The sequence below is a fragment of the Anabrus simplex genome, chromosome 14 (assembly GCF_040414725.1).
Source record: "Anabrus simplex isolate iqAnaSimp1 chromosome 14, ASM4041472v1, whole genome shotgun sequence".
Taxonomy (NCBI): Eukaryota; Metazoa; Arthropoda; class Insecta; order Orthoptera; family Tettigoniidae; genus Anabrus; species Anabrus simplex.
In genome coordinates, this window is record NC_090278.1 from 59,260,039 (window position 1) to 59,282,237 (window position 22,199).

The 22,199-nt window shown below is 39.3% G+C and overlaps 1 protein-coding gene across 1 annotated transcript in view; it reads right to left on the minus strand.

The window, feature by feature from the left end:
* LOC136885337 (uncharacterized) overlaps positions 1-22,199 on the minus strand; it is a 157,869-nt gene that overhangs the window by 58,082 nt on the left and 77,588 nt on the right. The window contains exons 11-14 of the mRNA XM_068230284.1: positions 19,984-20,394; positions 14,062-14,210; positions 4,794-5,031; positions 1,573-1,664 (exon numbers count right to left, since the gene is read on the minus strand). Of these exons, the coding sequence (XP_068086385.1) occupies positions 1,573-1,664; positions 4,794-5,031; positions 14,062-14,210; positions 19,984-20,394 (890 nt within the window). The remainder of the gene's footprint in view (positions 1-1,572; positions 1,665-4,793; positions 5,032-14,061; positions 14,211-19,983; positions 20,395-22,199) is intronic.

The following is a 22,199-nucleotide window of genomic DNA, read 5'->3' on the forward strand; positions in this document are numbered from 1 at the left end:
AAAAAATCCAAAGAAAAGCAGCTCAATTTGTTCTGGGCGATTTTCAACAAAAAGAGTAGCATTGCAAAAATATTGCAAAGTTTGGGCTGGGAAGACTTGGGAGAAAGGAGACGAGCTGCTCGACTAAGTGGCATGTAATACCAGTATAGTTGGTCCGTTTTTGGACATTATAAATTTTCCAGCGAACTCATTCCTGGCTGCCAGTGTATTCAGGTTCCCTAAGGGAATCAACATCTTCATCATCTGATGGCCAGGCAGGCATCAAATTTTGAAAATGAGACAAAGTCTCTCATAGTGCATTGGCACTGCCAGTGGCTCCAAGTAGCCTACGCAGTGGCCTCCACGGTATGCACTAGCCATGCATCTTGGTAGGTGCGCTATTTACCAACTGATGAGCCCAACTTAGCACACTGGGGTGAAACGCTGGCAACCAGGAATGAGTTACCTGGAAAATTTATAACGTCCAATAATGGACCAACTATACTGGTATTATAAATTTACTCATTCAGAACAAATATTTCAGGTTCCCTATGGGAATCAACATCATCATAAGTGGTATGTGCCGAGCTGTCGATAATAATAATAATAATAATAATAATAATAATAATAATAATAATAATAATAATAATAATAATAATAATAATAATAATAATAATCGTATGGCCTCAGCTACCATGTGCAGACATTTCCATTTGATGCCATCTGGCTGTCTGCTTGTCAATTTCGACATTCTGTGTTACTCCAGACGTACTAGATTGAGTAAACTAAAACTCTCTTGGGTGTCTAAGGCCGAGATTTAATTAATTTTGTTGGGTAAACACCTAGTGTATCACCAGAGATCTTTTACATGCCGGCATCATACGACATGGAGGGTCGAATGGACTTTCTTCCGCCCTTCAAATATCTGACTACTTCTGGTGGGTTTGAACCCGCTATCTTGGGATCTGGAGGCCGACACTGTCAGTAGAGAGATGGCGTGGAATAACATTAGTAGATGGATAAGTTTGAGTGCTGTTTTTAAAAGTAGGAAAGATCACAATATGAAGATAAAGTTGGAATTCAAGAGGACAAATTGGAGCAAATATTTGTTTTAGGAAGGGGAGTTAGGGACTGGAATAATTTATCAAGGGAAATGTTCAATAAATTTCCAAATTCTTTGCAATCATTTAAGAAAAGGCTAAGAAAACAACAAATAGGGAATCTGCCACCTGGGCGACTGCCCTAAATGCAGATCAGTGGTGACTGTTTTTGTCGAAAATGGAAGAGTTCTGACACTTCGAAAGATGGAGGTATCGGCAAAAGAAAATCAATGGCCATGAAAGACATAAAAATGGAAGACTGCGCAGGCCTCAAAAACCTAACGCTGTGAGGGTCGGAAAGGAACATGAGTTGACCAAGGAAAGGCGGATAGGCCAGATGAAAGTGAGGAGCTTGGCACAAGTGGAAGGAATGTTATTCTACGGCCCCCCACCCAGGTGGTGGCAGCAGGACTAATAGATCCCACCTGCAGCCCAACAAAGCTACCTTTACCTTTACCTTTAAAGGGTCCATATTACAAAGCAGAAATCTTACCTGTGGATTTTGATGTACGTATAAGTGCTCTTGAAGAACATCCTTTCGGTGGAACTTCTTCCCACACAGGGAGCACTTAAAACGTCGTTCACCTGAGGACACAAAAAATTAATATTATTTATTATAACTGGAACTTGGAATAATATTGTACATCCAACCCAGGGTGGTCACCAAGTACTCGGTGACTATTTGAGCTGCAACTGAGGTGTTCTCAAAACAGAATCGTGTAAGTTTTGTCTCCGCCATCATTTTACCACTGCATCTTGGAGTGGTATGAAGGGCAGCCATAACTAGATCTCAGAATTTTAGGTAAGGGAAAAAACCAAAAAATCAAGTTTCAAGTGCCTAAAGTAGGCTATTTTATCTTCTTCTTATTAGCTGATGGTTGAGGGGCAGCATAATTGGCCTCCAGGAGTTTTCTCTCATGACCTATACAAGTATTAAGAGTTAAAATAAGGCTTTTAATATTATCTTTTTTACTATAAAATATTAATTTCTTACACCATTAACATAACAGTTTTACTAATTAAATGATATTGAGAGTAAGTTGGATGTAAACCAGTGTGGTTTCAGACCGCAGAGAGGCAGTGAGGATCAGATTTTCAGTATGCGCCAGGTAAATGAAAAATGTAACAAAAAGAATAGACGGTTATGTTTCAGTTTTGTAAATCTAAAGAAGGCATATGTCAGAGTACCGAGGGAAAAGATGTCCACCATACAGAGGGAATGTGGGATTAATGGTAGATAATTCAAATCAATCAAAGACCTTTATGTTGACAATTGGGCAGCAGCAAGAATTGACAGTAGAATGAGTTCTTGGTTCAAGGTATTTATAGGGGTTAGGCAAGGCAGTAATTTTTCACCTTTGTTGTTCATAGTTTACATGGATCATCTGCCGAAAGGTATAAAGTGCCAGGAAGGGATTCAGTTAGGTGGAAATATAGTAAGCAGTCTGGCCTATGCTGATGACTTGGTCTTAATGGCAGATTGTGCAGAAAGCCTGCAGTCTAATATCTTACAACTTGAAAATAGGTGCAATAGTATTGTTTGAAAATTAGCCTTTCTAAGAATAAAGTGATGTCAGTAGGTAAGAAACCTAAGAGAACTGAATGTAAGGTCACAAATACAAAACTGGAACAAGCAGATAAATATTCAGGATGGTAGTATTATAAGTGAAACTGCATCAAGGTGCAGCAAAGTTAGAGCAGTGAGTTCACAGTTGCGATCAAAAGTGTTCTGCAAGAAAGAAATCAGCTCTGGGAAAAAACTATCTTAACACCGGATATCTTATTCATAAGTTCGAAGTAACAGACATGAAAGTAGCGAGAATGATCGCTGGTACTAACAGGTGGGAACAATGACATGAGGGTACTCAAAATGATAAGATAAAGGCTAGTTAGGAATGAACTCAACTGATGAAGCTGTAGGACCTCCGCAGTCATCATCATCATCATCATCAATGTCCCACTCCAGTGTGGTGTAACTTTTTGTATGAGGTGAGATGAATCTGTTGTGGCGGGTTTTTATGACCGGATGCCCTTCCTGACGCTAGTTCCAAATAGAGGATTGTGGCAGAATTTTGTAAATTCACAAAGGCTTGCAGAATGAATGCTGAAAGGCATAACAGTTTATAATGAAGATGTATGTATGTATGTATGTATGTATGTATGTATGTATGTATGTATGTATGTATGTATGTATGTATGTATGGTTTATGAAATCCATCAGATGCTGATGCTGCTTATGAATCTAGTAAGAGAAATGTTTCCATAACACCTAATAATTTGTGTGACAAATATGTTGTCATGCATGGCATTGCAGGGTTAAAAGATATACTTGTTAGACAAAAGTGGTAGAAGTATATTTCCATTCTATGCTGATGGTGTATTCCTTCACTCCATATGTATCTTTTTTTTTTGCTTTACATCGCACCGACACAGATATGACTGATGGCGACGATGGGATAGGAAAGTCCTAGGAATTGGAAGGAAGCAGCCGTAGCCTTAATTAAGGCACAGCCCCGGCATTTGCTTGGTATGAAAATGGGAAACCACGGAAAACCATCTTCAGGGCTGCCGACAGTGGGGCTCGAACCCACTATCTCCCTTTTAAAGTAATAAACTTCATGGTTGGGTTCCGTATTGAGTTAAGACTTAACTTAAAATGAATACAAGATTTATTGCTCCACCTTCTCAATACTTAAAATCATACAACGTTTAACAAAACATCACAATATGATAGTGTCAGGTACTAGTTTCGGTCCATATCCCGGACCAACATCAGCCAAGCCGGAATTGCAAGTAAAAGACATAAACTAAATTAATATGGATGAACATGAGGATGGATGGTAGTGGAATGACATACAAGTAAAAACCTTATACATAAGTTACAATAAATATGATCAGAATGTTAAAATTAACAAATGAATAAAATAATTGTGATGTTGTTTAAAATTTCTTGATGCCACTATCTCCCAAATTACTGGATACTGGCCGCACTTAAGCGACTGCACCTATCGAGCTCGGTATATACGTATCTTTACCGAGGCACGGAGGAGGGGGAGAGACGGGATAGAGAGTATAAAAACAACCAGAGATCTCTATATTACGGATATGTGAATTTTTTTTTTAACAACTGGTTTTAAGTCACACTGACACAGATAGGTCTTATGACGATGACGGGGTAGGAAAGGGCTAGGAGTGGGAAGAAAGCAGCCATGGCCCTAATTAAGGTACAGCCCCAGCATTTGCAGGTGTGAAAATGGAAAACCACAGAAAACCATCTTCAGGGCTGCTGACAGCAGGGTTCGAACCCACTATCTCCCAAATGCAAGCTCACAGGTGCGCGCCCATAACCACACGGCCAACTCGCCTGGTAGACCTGAGAAAGATTCTTTTCTATTTGTTGCATGTCACCCTGAAACAGACAAGTTTTATGGCACTGATGGGATAGGAAAGGGCTAGGATTGTGATGGAAGCGAATGTGATAACGCCCTAGCATTTGCCTGGTGGAAAATAGAAAACATGGGAAACTACCATCTAATTTAAAAATGGTCCTTATTGTACAGTGATGATGGTGATAGTAAGTACAGTATGTATGTATGTATATTCTCGTGTCAGAAACAGTGGGGTTTGACCCCACTATCTCCCAAATGCAAGCCAACATCTGTGTAGCCAACCCACTCGGTGAGCAAGTTTCTCTTTGTCTGCGACTGTACTAACCATGGAGCAGCATGTGGGAACGCAGGCTGTATGGAGTCTTGTACACCTCTCCGCACACTTCACACACCAGTGGACCCTGAGGCTTGGCAGGAGCCTCCGTGCTGTCATCAGTCTCCTCTTTCTTCTTCTTCCTCACTCTCCGTGGGCCCACCATGGGTACACGTCTTTTCCTATCTGCTTCATCCTGCAATATGGGAAACATGGCGGGCTCCTGGCAGAGGTGGTTGCTCAGATTCTCCTGTAATTTAAAAATGATCCTTATGGTACAGTGATGATGGTGGCAGTAAGTACAGTATGTATATTCTCGTAACAGAAACATACATTTAAAACAGTTTATATAATTTCTGACCAAAACCTGGCCACTTCCTGTGCATTTTCTGTGGCCCAGTAAAGGTCATCTTCTGTGCAGGAAGTTGGACACAGTTGACAGATTGGTCTTCTCCACAATCACACTGAATACCACTGTCTTCAATGTAGACCCATCTTGCCAAATGAATCCTTGATCTGCTCACACCTGATCCCAGCCTATTCAGGGACTTTCAAGTTAGCCAATCCTTGTCATGACCAGAGAGTAAAGATTCAGAAATTCGTTTCCATCTAGGACGGAGGGAGATACTAGCCTTCCATCGCTGCCTTGGAGCTAGCATCAGACAGCCTCCTTAACCTGGTCCACGAGATGTCAGAGATGATCTTGTGTCTACATGGATAAATTCTGCCAGGTGCGTCCATGCCACGGGGGTAGGCAACGGTACTGTAGATGAAATACTGTAGCGGTCAAGTTTTAGTGGGGACCCATCCCATGGGGTATAACATGAGCCCCGTGCACAGGGATATGTGTGAAGACCTTAACGGCAGTAAAGGCATAAAATGAAAGTTTTTAATACAGCTGAACTGGCGGAGGAGGCAACACATTCATCTGGGGATAGTACAGAAGGAACCCACTGCCTTGTGGGAAGAGGAGGGATCCTCAAAGACTAAGGGAGTAAACCCTGAAAGAAAATCCTTTAATGCATTAGGCTTAACAGGTCAGCAGAAGTGTGTTATTATGTGTTGCTTTCAATCTAAGAATGAGTCTCAGATGGAAGAATAAACCAAATTTAGGCCAAACTCCATGTACCCTTGGAACGAATGACAACTCTCCAGAGTTTGAAGATAATCCTAGGAATACAGGAAGTAATATCAATGAAAGACAGAATACTCGGACTGGACTAAAATACAAACATAAACTGAGAATAGGAACTCTAAACGTGATAACTCTCGAGAGGCAACAGTGAAGAGATTGTGAATATGATAGAAAGAAGGAAAATTCACATACTGGGATTGAGCAAGACAAAATGGAAAGGGACAAATTAAAAAAAGTAAACACAGAAATGGAGTAGGTTTGGTACTTCACAAAGATATCACACATGTCACAAATGTTACCTTTGTAAATGACAGAATAATGAAAGCCACAGTAAACATAGGGAATTCGGTGCGACGTAAAGCAAAAAAAAAACTTAGGGAAGAATAGTTTTACAATTGTCCAAGTGTATGCCCCTCAGCAAGGATGCAGCGATGATGAGAAAACAGAGTTCCTGAATGATTTGGAAGATCAAATACGAGAAGACAGTGTTATGATAACTGGGGATCTGAATGCCCAAGTTGAGGCCAACAGATCTGAGTACAAGTTGGTGACAGGCCCTTTTGGGTATGGAACAAGAAATGTAGAGAGAGAGAGAACATATTCTAAATTTGTGTGTAAGAAACAATCTTTTCATAAAAAATACATTCTTCAAAAAAAGGGGTTAGCCTTAAGATTACCAGACATGGCTGGGATGGGAAATCAAAGACAGTTATTGATTATGTTATAACTGATAAATTAATTGAAGAAAAAGTGGATCTAAATTGCTCAGTTAAAGCTACGCCTGGAGTAAAGAGATTGCCAAAGATGTTGTATGTTGGGTATTCAGCCAAAACGCTGGTTTGATCCTCCACAGTTATGCCAACAGCTGTCATAGATGACCTAACCATCACTGAAGAGGTGTACTAAGGAAATGAGGAGTGAGGAAACTGAAAAATGAAGATATCAAAAGGGATTTTCAAAATTTGATAATGATTAAACTGCCAAAATATGAGACAGGTAGTGTTGATGAAGAGTGGATTGTATAGAGGTATGTGGTAAAATGAAAGGTAAAGTCAAGGAGTACAGGATGCAATTAAAGAAAGAAATATAGCAACAAAAAACAAAACAAAGATGTTGAGAAACATAATCAGGCTCAAGGAATTGTGCCAAAGGACAATAAAAAAATAAGAAGACTGGAATAGGAGTATAGGAAAAAGAAACTCCAGATAAAAGGAGTAGTGAAAGAAGAAAAGGATAAGAGCTGGGAACTGGTCACCCAAAGAACTGAAGAAGAGAGTCAAGGATAGGCGACACTGTAGTTTGGGGAGATAATGAAGAGGAAGTACGATACAAATTGATTTATGGAATAAGGAGATGAGAAATTTTGGAATGTGGATTAGTACTGCGAAAAGCAATACTTTGATCATGATGAGAGGTAACAGAAAATCCAGGGGAGTGATAAAAATAGGAAATTAAACTCTTGAAGTAGTGGAAAATTTTAAATATTTAGGCAGCATGATGTCACAAGATGGAAATTTGGATGGAGAAATTGATTTAAGAATACAGCAGTCTGCAAGTTTCTACCAGTGTGTGAGAGACATTGTATGGAACAAAGATGTGCCAATGAAGTGCAAGAAGGTTTTATACTTGTCCTATAATAAACCTAAACTGATCTGTGCTTCAGCAGCCTGGACGTTGAGTACGCAGAACCAAAGTAAAATACAAGCAGCTGAAATGTAGTTCTCTAGGAGCATACCGGGAAAGATAAGATGAGATAGAATACGAAATGAAGAAATAAGGAGAAGCGTGGGAGTGTGTAAAATTCAAGAAGAGATTGATATAGGCAAAGCTAAAATGGTCTGGACACATGATGACAATGCCAGGAGAGAGAATACCAAAGAGAACATTCATGGATACAGAGACTGCAAAGAGGCCTGGGAGACCGCCTAGAATGAGATGGAAGAGCTCTGTTGTGGACTGTATTGCAAATAGAGGAGTCGATAGCAATGAAGTACTAGAAGAGGAGTGGTGGAAAGATCGAGTAAGGTGGAGGGCTTTAGTACACTACCTTACCCAGAGAGAATCTGGAAAAGGGAATGGATGAAGAAGAAAGAAGCAGTAGTAAAAGAAATCACAAAGTGTTATACGGGTTAATGAAAAGTAAAACCTCAAATAGGGAAGAAATTAATGTTATTGAAACAGAGGACGGGATCATTATCAGAGACATGGTAGGAATCAGAGAGGAGTTATTTTAGAAAAATTATTGAGTGGGGAGTGTGAACAAGAACAAGTAAGCCCAAAGTCACCGATGAAATACAGAAGGAACAACCTCCAATTACTTAGAAAGAGACAGAAAATGCCCTGAAGAAAATAAAAAGTGGAAAGTCAGCGGGAGCAGATGAACTAACAGTAGACATAATTAAGGCAGCTGGAATCCCTGGAATAAAGTGGCTACATCGAACACTGGGAGTTACATGGAAAGAGAACAAGTTGCCAGCTGACTGGAAAAAAGGAATTATAATACCATTGTTTAAAAAAGGAAGCAGAAGGAAGTGCATCCATTATAGAGGCATCACACTTTTGTCAGATTGCCTAATGGAGAAGAAGACTGTAGAACACAGACTGAAAGAAATAGCGGAAGATCAATTTCGAGAGGAACAACATGATTTAGGAGAAACAGAGGAACCACAGACCTAATTTTTTCACTCAGGCAGCTAATGGAAAAATTTGGGAAAAAGAGGAAGGACTTGATAATAGTGTTTTTGGATTTGGAAAAAGCATATGACAGGGTGGAGAGAGAAAAAATATGGGAATATTTAGAAAAACATAACATCCCATAAACACTAATTTAAAAAGTTCATATGTATGATGGTTGTGAAAGTAGTGTGCAAGTAGGAGATGGAAGATCTCAGTGGTTTAAAACAGAGGAGGTGTTCAACAAGGGAGTTATCTTTCCCCGTTGCTCTTCATTTCACTCATGAATATTATTATAAAGGAACTCAAAGCAATAGATAAGATCGATCTTAATGCATTTGTTTTTGCTGATGATGTTGCCATTTGGGGAGAGAGACTGGATCTTTAGAACACCAAGTTTAAAGAATAAAAGTTAACTGAGAGCAAGAGCTAAACAGTGGTAATGGAAGTTAGTAGGACAAATACACCTTGTAACCTCAGCCTTGAGGGAGAGAAGACTGATTGTGTGAATACCTTCAAATATCTGGGGAGTACAATGTCAAATGATGCAAGTGGCAAGAACAAACTGTTGAACAGGGTGCAAAAAGGATCCAACTTCTTCTATCAAGTACAGAACATAGTATGGGACAAGGGAGTTCCTCAGAGGCCTAAACAGACCCTGTTTAATACTTATCTCCTGCCCATCGTGATGTACAGTCTGGAGAGTTACGTCATACATAAAAGACAAGTAAGTCAATTGCAAGCTGTTGAAATAAAGTTCCTTAGATCAACTGTACAAAAAACAAGGAAGGACAGAATTAGGAATGATCAGATTCGAAGAGACCTGCAGGTCAACCTGACCATGAAAGAAACGCCAAGTGTTGCAAAGCTGAAGTGGCTAGGACATATTAAGCAGATGAAGGAGACTCAAACACCAAGGAAGTACCAGAAAAGATTGTTCTGGGATGAAGACCAACTGGACGCCCTAGAAAAAAGGGGGTCAGATCAGATAAGAGAAGACCTAGAGAAGAGAGGAGAAACATGGGATGTTCTAGAGAGGAAAGGAACATACCAAGACTGTAATAAATGGAGGCACATCATTCATAAACATCATACCAGCTTGCTGGAAGGAATTCAAGATGATGATGATGATGATGAGTTGCAACCTGGCGTTTTCAACAGTGGATCTAAGTACTTCTAATGATCGAAGTAGACTCTTCCTTGACTTCAGTCGTTGTAGGTGTGGTTTTTACCCATGCAGGGGGTGGGTTCTTTCCTGCTCCAATTTCTGTCTTTCCTTACTCGCAGCGAAAGGAGCCTCCCCAAATACTGCGGCGACTAGTATTCACAATAAGAAACACAATCGAGAGTATCCTGGGCAATGTCGGAGAATGAAAAATCTGACAGCTGATCCTTTCACTTTCAATGGAGATGAAATAAATTTTTCTTTTTTAAATAGGTCTACCTTATAATTACAAAAATTACATAGTAAAACCCCATTAAGACGTTTCTGCGGAGATAAGGGGAAAAAAAAAAGTGTTATGCGAGAAAACGTACTACTGAATACATGAATAAAAACTATACAACAGGGATATGGAAATTAGATACAATTTTATCAGACATAAGGAAATTTTACATCGTATATCCACGGGTACAGTGAAGTCTCTATAGGAAGAGAGTATTAAAAGGCGTGAAAAATACGAGAGAACAAATATGAAAACTTATTTCGCTGGAGCTTATAAAACAACAATAGTGCACTGAAAAGTGTTAAAAACACCAAACAGACCAATATGAAAACATCTGAACTGGGCCCATAAAAATATCAAAGTATTATTGCAGATCACACTCTTTCTAAAACAAATGTTAGTAGAAGCCTTTTATTTCAGACCAGTTGGTTATTAAACATTATTTTTCTGGTCACACACTTAGACAATGAATTGGAGGTTATACAGGGCCATGTGCGACTGCAACAGAATGAATTTGACCGCCATTCTGAATCGAACAAAACTTTGACCGACCAAGACCGACTCGAGTGATCGAGTCGAAACTGGAAGATGAGCTGCGTGCTTACAGATGTGGATGCCAGTCGACTTGCTGACAGACTTTAATTTTGTCTTCATTAGTAAGGAATTTAACGACCTTTTCGTATCAATAATTAGGCTATCATGAAACAAATATTCGCTACCCTTCACTGTACCACAAAACACATATCTAACTTCTGAATGGAATGTGAAATACAACCTTAAATAGACTCACTGTGTTATTCAGCAATCTTGTTGCTGACCGGCAAGAAAAACTGAACATTCCTGAGGCTAACGGCTTGCTTCCCAAACGTGCAATTTATCCTGTGAAGTTCAGGAATTTAAGGCCTTTTTCCGTATTTACGCAACTGTGGTGACGGCTCTTACACAAGTTGGAAATCACGTTTGTTTCACAAGGGATGATATATATAATTTTCGCGGCTAAGAAAAATGTGATTGTACTATGCAGTAATAGCGAAAATTAGTGACATCATAAGTGGGGTATTTTTATATAGATTTAATATGATGAGAATCAGGACTTCGAATTTACAGTGTGCTAAGCGGGGAAACATGTTAATGAGAAACTTATGAACGAGGTTTCACTGTACATATTACAATTGATAAAACAGGACATGTTTTGCCCTCTTATCAGGCATCTTTAACTGTTTGAAAAAAGATTAATATCACTAAAAAGCATTAGGCTACTTGAGTTAAGTTCTTAAAAATTCTTGTGAACAGTATTTTCTTCAAAATGTCAATAAAACAGCAGACATGAAGATGACATCACCTAAAAGAGTTGTAAAAAATGACCACTTGAACAAGTGTAAATAATAAAAATTATTATCACACGACTTATAAAGCCCTTATAATACTTATTTAAAAGCATATAACTCAAACACAAAAGCATTTGTCTTCTCGTATCTGTATTTGTATTGGGCTCCACTTGTAAATAAGTAATGTCACTGCTTTGGTTTGCGCAAACTTATAATAAAATTGGAAGTGTACAAGATTGATGAAGCGTAAAACTACGCAGTTGTACGGAGAAGGGGAACTCATTTAAAATTTTAGTAAGACAACGTGGTCTTATTTGTAGAAATCGAACATGAAGTGCATATCATGGACTTGATCCTCTGTGTTAAACAGCTTTGCAGCCAACTCAATACCCTGCTTTAATGATCCTCTCACTCCAGAAACATCTGCCTAAGAGCACCTTTCAGAGCCACAGTTAATTATTATATCTGTCAACACAGAAGGCATAAATAACAGAAGCCAAAAGAGCAATACTACAAGAACTATGCAGTCAGCATTAGTGCCATATATCGTGCATACATGACACACACAGGAGATGGTGGTGGTGATTATTGCTTATAGATGAAGTACAAGTGGGCAATCATCCTCTCTTAACACTATTTCGAAATGAAAATGGAAGAGGTCTAATGCTTCAAAAAATGAAGGTATTGGCGAAAGAAAGAGAAGAATCACAAAGGGCATGAAAATGATGAACTTCCTAGGACATGCTAACCTAATTACGTGTCACGGTAAAAAAAAAAAAGATTTGACCAAGAGAGGTCGGATAGGAGAGATGAAGGTGAGGAATCTGAAAGAAGAAAGTGGAAAGAATGCCAATTAAGCTAGAGGACCTGTGGTCGCCAACCCACACTCCCAATTTGAGAGCCCCTCGCCTTTTACAACAGGCAGAAGATACCATGAATGTATTCTCACATATAAACCCAGACTGAACGCATGGTGTTTGTACTCTGCACTACGGCAGCTGCAGTATGGGAGGCGCGCGCATAGTTCTTGACCTTGCAAGCAGCCTGTATGTGTTCATTCGACCTGGCAAGCATCAGTCGCCAGCCTGAATCTAAGCTGTTAACATGGTGAGACAGTTATCATTGCAACACCGCACTGTATTTTTGTATGTAAAATTTATTTTAATTACATGTTGGCTCGACGGGTACGCGATGCATATGTTCAGAAATTTCTTGGTGAAGTGCCACCTTCACGAGTACAGATTCAAGTAACTGTAAATAAATTTGGAACAACTGGTTCAGTGGTCAATAAAAAACATGCACGCACATGAACAGTTTTAACAGAGGGAAAGCTAGATGATATTGGTGCGAAACATGAATGGTCACCGAATAAATCACTCACAAAATTAGCACAAGTAGGGGATTCAGTTTCTTCTGCATACAGAGCTACAAAGCTGTTACATGTCAAACCGTACAGGTTTAAAAGGGCCCAATGTTTAAAACTTGCTGTTCCAGCCATAAGAGTGAGATATTGTGAGTGGTAGCTTGCATCATTGAAGAATCGTCTGTTTGACCGACAGCTTATGTTCTTTTCGCATGAGGCCTGGTTTCATCTTAATGGTTGTGTGCTATTGGTGTGCAGAAAATCCTAATAGTGTTTATGAAGTCCCTCATTTTGATAAGAAGATTGATGTTTGGTGTGCTGTTAGTGCAAGATAAATAATTGGGCCTATTTTTTTTTTCCGAGACGACAGTAAATGCTGGGAGGTACCAAGATGACATTTGACGCCATTCTTCCATCAGTTAACGGAAGAAGAAAAATCGCGTAGTTGGTTTCAACAAGATTCAGCCCCTGCTTATACAGCAGAAGATTCCTTTTTTACAATCTCAGAAGTGTTTGCAGACAGAGCGATCAGTGCTGGTCTATTTTATTCAATATCCACTTGATGAATCATCTATCACTGAAAAAATGAGAGAATATAGTATGTAGAGGCATGGGCATGTGGCCATGTTATGTGATCAGGTTCCTTGGAAAAAGCCACCATGCTTGGAATGATCAGTGGAATAAGAAGACCTAGCTGCCAGACGGCACATTGGATAGACACAATTTAAACAGATGCTACCCTTACCCTGCGACATTTAAAGGAGGCAGTGTGGACGAAAAACAATTTGGGGAGCTCCAGTTCATAGAATCGCCAAAGGTTGGACTCGAATGAATGGATGACATCATCGTCATCACCATTTCATTAATCTCAAAATATGGTTGTTACTTTTAAGGTTAAGTTTTTACTGTAAACTACAACATAAAAATGCTTATGGAGGGCTAAATTATACAGATAGGTCCCAGACTTTTGTAGAATCCTTTATGCTCAACAATTTTTCAACACATATCTGGGGTCTACTGTTAATATTTAGGCAATGTAAACAAAGAAAATGCTCAGATAGTTGTTGTTTCTTTGAATTTCTTCACAAAAATTGCTACTGTTCGGCTCACCTTTTTTTTTCTTTGCAAACAGAAATCTTCCTTGATAAATACTGTATACAATGGTGAGAAACACACTCAAATAAATCAATTAGGTGGTTCTTGAGAATGGCCTGCACAATCTCAGGGACTTCCTTTTATAATATGTACAAATACAAAATAACAACTACGGTGACTTGTGCTACAGGTTAAATAAATGAAATTCTGCATAGCATACTGTACTCATCTATAGACATACCTCTTCGTGAAAACTGTGCCCACACTCGAAACAGTGGAATTCAGGTATACCATGAGATACGTTATGTCTTTCAAGCTGGCGTAACGTCACGAAGGAGGAAGGACACTTGAGACAGCTGTTTAATTTCTTGTCGTCGCAAGTGTGAACAGCTGGAACACAAGATACAATAGTCAGTTGGGATAAGATCAATGGTTTATCACAGGTTGACAAGAAATATTAGTTTGGCCAGTGGCTGCTTACCCACCACCTTGGCCGGGTGATGTCGCACTAGCTTTTGGTCCAAGGGGTCCCTGGGTTCGATTTCTGCCTAGGGTGACAGTAGCATCTTTCAATCAATCAATCAATCAATCAATCAATCAATCAATCAATCAATCAATCAATCAATCAATCAATCAATCAATCAATCAATCAATCAACCAACCAACCAACCAATCACTACTGATCTGCATTTAGGGCAGTCGCCCAGGTGGCCGATTTCCTATCTGTTGTTTTCCTAGCCTTTTCTTAAATGATTTCAAAGAAATTGGAAATTTATTGAACATCTCGCTTGGTAAGTTATTCCAATCCCTAACTCCCCTTCCTATAAATGAATATTTGCCCCAATTTGTCCTCTTGAATTCCAACTTTATCTTCATATTGTGATCTTTCCTACTTTTAAAGACACCGCTCAAACTTATTCGTCTACTGACGTCCTCCCACGCCATCTCTCCCCTGACAGCTCGGAACATACCGCTTAATCGAGCAGCTCGTCTCCTTTCTCCCAAGTCTTCCCAGCCCAAACTTTGCAACATTTTTGTAACGCTACTCTTTTGTCGGAAATCACCCAGAACAAATCGAGCTGCTTTTCTTTGGATTTTTTCCAGTTCTTGAATCAAGTAATCCTGGTGAGGGTCCCATACACTGGAACCATACTCTAGTTGGGGTCTTACCAGAGACTTATACGCCCTCTCCTTTACAACCTTACTACAACCCCTAAATACCCTCATAATCATGTGCAGAGATCTGTACCCTTTACTAACAATCATATTTATGTGATTACCCCAATGAAGGTCTTTTCTTATATTAACACCTAGGTACTTACAATGATCCCCAAAAGGAACTTTCACCCCATCAATGCAGTAATTAAAACTGAGAGGACTTTTCCTATTTGTGAAACTCACAACCTGACTTTTAACCCCGTTTATCATCATACCATTGCCCACCGTCCATCTCACAACACTATCGAGGTCACCCTGCAGCCACTCACAATCTTGTAACTTATTTATTACTCTGTACAAAATAACATCATCTGCAAACAGCCTTATCTCTGATTCCACTTCTTTACATATATCATTGATATATATAAGAAAACATAAAGGTCCAATAATACTGCCTTCAGGAATTCCCCTCTTAATTATTACCGGGTCAGATAAAGTTTCACCTACTCTAATTTCTGAGTTCTATTTTCTAGAAATATAGCCACCCATTCAGTCACTCTTTTTTCTAGTCCAATAGCACACATTTTTGCCAGTAGTCTTCCATGGTCTACCCTATCAAATGCCTTAGATAGGTCAATCGCAATAAAGTCCATTTGGCCTCCTGAATCCAGGATATCTGCTATATCTTGCTGAAATCCTACAAGCTGAGCTTCAGTGGAATAACCTTTCCTAAACCCAAACTGCCTTCTGTCAAACCAGTTATTAATTTCGCATACATGTCTAATATAACCAGAAAGAATGCTTTCCCAAAGCTTACATACAATGCATGTCAAACTGACTGGCTAGGGTGACAGTAGCATCTTTCTTTATTCATGTCAGTAGCATTACATTAATACCAAAACAGTATTTATTAACCTCCTAAGTCAATACATCTTGTAAGATGAGAGTTAAGACATGTTTCAACTTGCTACGAGTCATCTTCAGTAAAACCCCTTGGAAAAAATTACATTAAGATTAAAAATATGGAATATACATTGTTTAAGAGAACATATATTATACATTAATATCGACCAATATAAGAACTCGGAGGTAATTTGTATGAAATAAATGAAAAAAAGAAACATACTGGAAATTCCCCCGCACTCCCGCAAGTCACGCCCTCCCCCTCCACACTACCCCCTTCCAATAGCACTACCCGCACCTCACCTGTAAGAACACGGCAGTTGAGAGGGAAACTCTGCAATAAGCGAACGCATGACAGTCAAATGGGCAACAGAACGTAAGTTAACACAGTTAGCTGAGACATCTAGCTTCTTAATTACATTTATTTCTAAGTAACTTTTAATTCCATTACAGATTTATTTATTTATTTATTTATTTATTTATTTATTTCGTGTCAGAGTGTTGAGAAACTTAAAAAATATAAACAAGGTATTATATACAAATAAAACAAAATACATTTCACAAAACATGTTTCACACAATGTCTGCCCAGAAATGGGCAACAGAAATTCCCTCTTCAGTGGCTTGAATCAAGTCTTGAAGTGTACAACGAACAGGGCAGGACTGACAGTCATACAGGTGTTGGGTAGTTTGTTGCTTCCCACAATCGCAGAAGTCTGACTGATCTTTCAGATAACCCGATTTTTTTAGGTTATCCTTGGATTTACCTACTCCACTCCTCAAACAATTCAGTGCCTTCCAGGTTGTCCCTTCCAAATGATGACCAGAGGGTGAGATTCAGAAGGCACCATCCAATCAGAAAGATGCTCCATATTTGCTCGCCACATATCACAACGTGCTGTTCTTGCTGGTTTATCCAGAGCCTTGGAGACATTGAGGAAAACTTTTCCTGGACTTCAGTCTTCTGGGTGGAGGTCGATGTCCAAATAACGGGTGGTTGCTTGAGAGATCCACCTTCGACCTCTCTTGCCTTGCAAACACTTCTCGCCGAATGTCTGGAGGAGAAATACCAGCCACATCATCTGTAATTGAGACTTCCGACCTATTATACAGACATATGGGCAGAACATAATAGAATTTTTACTCATGGACAAGAGGCTGGGCCTCGCAGCACTGCAAACCGGAACACACAAGATAACATGTCCATTTGTAACTTCCATTTTAATTTATCATGAACATTAAGCAATATTTCAATGTATATTCCATAATTTTAATCTTAATGTAATTTTAATTCAAGGTGTTTTACTGCAGATGACTCGTAGCGAGTTGAAACATCTCTACTCGTAGCAAACTGAAACATGTCTAACTAACACTCATCTTAGAAGACGATATTAAAGTACTTACTGAGGAGAATAATAAATACAGTTTTGGTATTAATATGAGAGTTCAACAATCAATACGGATAAAATGAAGTTTATATTCTGTAATCAGTAGCATAATACATAAAAATTAGGACAAAGTAAACAAATTAAACTATCAGCCCAAAATCTGGCTGCATTTATTTGCCTAGTCCAATAAATTTTGAAGGGATCTAGCCTTTTGGATTACTAAACATTAGAAACAAACTTTTTGAACAGCTGGTATCACGAGGCAGGTGAACCGCCACCCACATTCGGAGAGCCTTATCTCTTGAGCCACCCACAACTGCTTTCTGAGATACAACAGGCTCCATGAAACATGTCATTGTGAACACTATGAGGTACGATGAACAGAACTGGTTCTAATGGAGATAAAAAGTTACCCATAATTACCTCAAAGTAATTTAGTTGTATGGTTAAAATCCTATAATATTGGAAAGACTTTAAATTATGCGATTATTTTACAGGTGAAAGAGCAAAATTCCACAAAAATTATCACACTTAAAAAATGCTACCGTCCAGGATATCCTGGCACGTTAAAGCTTCGGCTATGAGCTCACAAATTAAACATATATTAAAATAAATGCAATGACAGGTCAAGTCATATTTTGAAAAATAGGAACATTAAAAGTAATATATAATAGATTAAACCAATGACAGGTAAGAGCAGGAAGAGAGAGTAACAGAAAGAGGGGACAATGACAATCAATCTTCACATCTTCACACACAGCAGATAGGCTCTCTCTCTCTCTCTCTTCATGAATTTCAATTGTTCGATATATTTCTTCTCAGCTCTCGATGAGCTTCTTTCTGATTATCAGCTTTGTAAGGAGACAAAAAGGAAATCAGATGAACACAGGTTAAGTGAAAAGACAAAACTATAAAGATGATGATGATGATGATGATGATGATGATAATAACAACAACAACACGGTAATTAAACCCGAATGTCTCTATGGAAGTGAATGCCACTGAGTTACTGGAAAGGCTGGTCTGAGAGAAGCTGAGAAGTTTGAGAGGAAGATCCTTTGAAAGATAATGGGCCCAAAGATCATGACTGAACAATACAGGTTCCAAGGATAAGAGGAACTTTATCAGAAAACCGAACGACTGATGGAATCCATCAAGAAGCGACGACTCATGTCCTATGGCCAATTATTTAGAATGGAAGACAGGCGGTTGACTAGGAACAGTTTTACTCAATAGTAGACCTAACGCACATGATAAGTGGTTCATGGAGATCAGGAAGGATGTGAAAAAAATTGGACTAAATTGTGAAGACATTATTACGAGAACCAAGTACCGACAGCAGATCAATAACTTCAAGGGTTTTCATGAAGAAAAACAGCAGGTGGACAGTGGAAAGGAGACAGGCAGCCAGAGAGACCATGCAACGATACTGGGCTGCAAAGAAAGCTTCTAAATATGTGTAAATGTTGCTTAGTGTGGTCTCTTAATGGCCATAAACGTCTTTAAAAAAAAGTACAATCAGAAAAAAACGAATCACATTCTTTGGACATTACTCAGGACACCAGAAATCATAATCATCAGGAGAATAATAGAAATCTTTTTGGAAAAGTAAGAGCAACATTAGATGGATTACAGAAATCAAGGAAGATATAAGGGAACTATAAATTACATTAGAAGATTCTTTAAAGCAGACAAAATCAAGAAATTCACAAACAAAACAGACAATGGGAAGGAAGAATGTTAAGAACCAAGAGAATGAAGAAGTAGCGGGCTGACAAAAATCTGAAAACCCTTTGAGTGAGTGAGTGAGTGAGTGAGTGAGTGAGTAAGTAAGTAAGTAAGTAAGTAAGTAAGTTAGTAAGTAAGTAAGTAAGTAAGTAAGTAAGTAAGTAAGTAAGTAAGTAAGTAAGTAAGTAAGTAAGTAAGTAAGTAAGTAAGTAAGTAAATAAATAAATAAATAAATACCTATGTTGTATGGCCTCCGGAGAGGCCTGGTATAGGTCTTTCTAACAGCTGCCTATAGGCGACATGCAAGTCTATGATGAATCCTAAAGACACAAAAACCCACTCCCAAACCCCGAGAAATTAACCATTTAAGGTTAAAATTCCTGATCCGGACAGGAATCGAACCTGGGAACTCTTTGGCCAAGGACCAGTACGCTAACCATTTGAGACACATGGAGCCAGACAATATTAAGATGAAGAGAGGTGGTGATTTGATGTCATGTGGTGTCTCCGGAGAGGCCTGGTGCAGGTCTCTGTGTAGCTGATGCCATATGTGACCAGCACACCTGGATGTGTGGGGTGATGATGGTGACGATGATGTGGGGAAAAAGATTTGGAACACAGGAAAAGAAGAATATTTTTTTTGCAAGTTGCTTTACGTCGCACCGACACAGAGAAGTCTTACGGCGATGATCGGACAGGAAAGAGCTAGAAGTGGGAAGGAAATGGCTGTGGACTTATTTTAAGGTACAGCCCTAGCATTTGCCTGGTGTGAAAATGGGAAACCATGGAAAACCATCCTCAGGGCTGCCGACAATGGGGTTCGAACACACTATCTCCCAAATACTGGATACAGGCCACAGGAAAAAAACAGAAGGAGAAAAGGAACTCATACGGGTTATAATTACTTATAAGTCATGTGCAGAACAACCTTTTACGCTAACCTTTCATTAAAAAACTACAAATTGACCAGCATCATTCGAAACTTACATTTCTCATTTTCAGAACGGAAACTACGATGACACTGATTACAGGTGTGTGGATGTGTATGTTTGTACACATGCAGACGGTATAACACCAACTGGGAGAACCTGGCTCCGCACTCGGGGCAGAGTGCTGGCCTGCCCTGCGCTAGAGTCTTCACCTCGTAGCAGTAGCGCTCGTGCCGGTGGATTATGTCCACCACTGGAGCGAGCAGGAAACGACCACAGTGACGGCACTTCCTGCGTCGGCTTATACATCGGTGCCTCCTCTTGGCGTAGATAGAGAGGAACTTCAATCCACACAGATGGCAGTGACCCAGCTGCATGTTGCCGTCCGCCGAATGATGGTCTTGCTGGTGTAAGTCTAATTTGGAGCGACTGGGAAACACACACTCACACTGCCGACACGTCCACTTTCCTGCAATCCATAATGTATATCACCTTAACAGAGAAACACCGAAAGTAGCAACCAAAACTATGTGAGTTTTGGACAATGATATTTTATTTTTAGAAACAAAGTCAAAACCAGTTATAACAACTTCGAAGGGACCGCCAATTATCAATCAATCAATCAATCAATCAATCAATCAATCAATCAATCAATCAATCAATCAATCAATCAATCAATCAATCAATCAATCAGTCAATAACTACTGATCTGCATTTAGGGCAGCGCCCAGGTGGCAGATTCCCTATCTGTTTTCCTAGCCTTTTCTTAAATGATTGCAAAGAAATTGGAAATTTATTGAACAGCTCCCTTGGTAAGTTATTCCAATCCCTAACTCCCCTTCCTATAAACGAATATTTGCCCCAATTTGTCCTCTTGAATTCCAACTTTATCTTCATACTGTGATCTTTCCTGCTTTTAAAGACACCATCCAAACTTATTCGTCTACTGATATCCTCCCATGCCATCTCTCCACTGACAGCTCGGAACATACCACTTAGAAAATTCTAAATTCCCATGGAGGGAATTGAATGTTTTTCACCAATAGAGCATGTCAAAAATGTCAAAACAGATCAGATGTAAAGCTTTTCAGGCGTTTGCTCTATTAACCAGCGTTTTGTCTTAGGTTTGACACTAGACTCATCAGAGTGGGATGTGTCAGACCCTACCCACTGACCCCACTGTGATGGTAGCAGTACCAGAACTGTAGCTTAGATCCTTTCCAAAAGAACAAAGATGGCCTAGGCCACCATAGCTCAATTGGTAGAGCAACTGACGCGAAATCGAGAGGTTATGGGTTCAGATCCCACTGGTGTCTGGTTGGCCATTTTTGTTCTGTACTTAACATCTCTTCAACACGCACTAAATGTACGTAACATGACCTAATAGGTCGAAAGTCGGTATCGATTACAATGCGGTCGTGAAAATTCAATATTCATTGACTTGACCCTCAATGGGCAACTTAAATGCACTCTACAGTGTGATGGTAGTAGTACCAGACCTGTAGCTTAGATCCTTTTAAAGATGGCCTAGGCCACTATAGCTCAATTGGTAGAGCAACCGACGCAAAATCGGGAGGTTGTGGGTTCGGATCCCACTGCTGTCTGATTGGCCATTTTTGTACTTAACATCTCTTCAACATATACTAAATGTACATAACACGACCTAATAGGTTGAAAGTCATTATCGATTACAATGTGGTCATGAAGATTCAATATTCATTGACTTGACCCTCAACGGGCAACTTAAACGCACTCTACAGTGTGATGGTAGTGGTAACAGACCTGTAGCTTAGATCCTTTTCAACAGAACAAAGATGGCCTAGGCCACCATAGCTCAATTGGTAGAGCAACCGATGCAAAATCGGGAGGTTGTGGGTTCGGATCCAACTGGTGTCTGGTTAGCCATTTTTATTCAGTACTTAACATCTCTTCAACACGTACTAAATGTACGTAACACGACCTAATAGGTTGAAAGTTGGTATCGATTACAATGCGGTCGTGAAAATTCAATATTCATTCCCATACATGTTTTCTCTTAACTGTATCATAATACAAAGATGATTTCCTTATTCCTTTCCAGATGTTTTTCCATTATCGTTTGCATTGTAAATATCAAGTCTATTGTTGATCTATTTGGTCTAAAGTCATATTTTTCTTCATCTAACTGTGTTTCTATTATATCCCTGTCTTTTGTCTACGACTTTTTCCATTATTTTTAGCGCATGTGATAACAGTGTTATACATCTATAATTTTACCATTTCTTCCCATCTCCT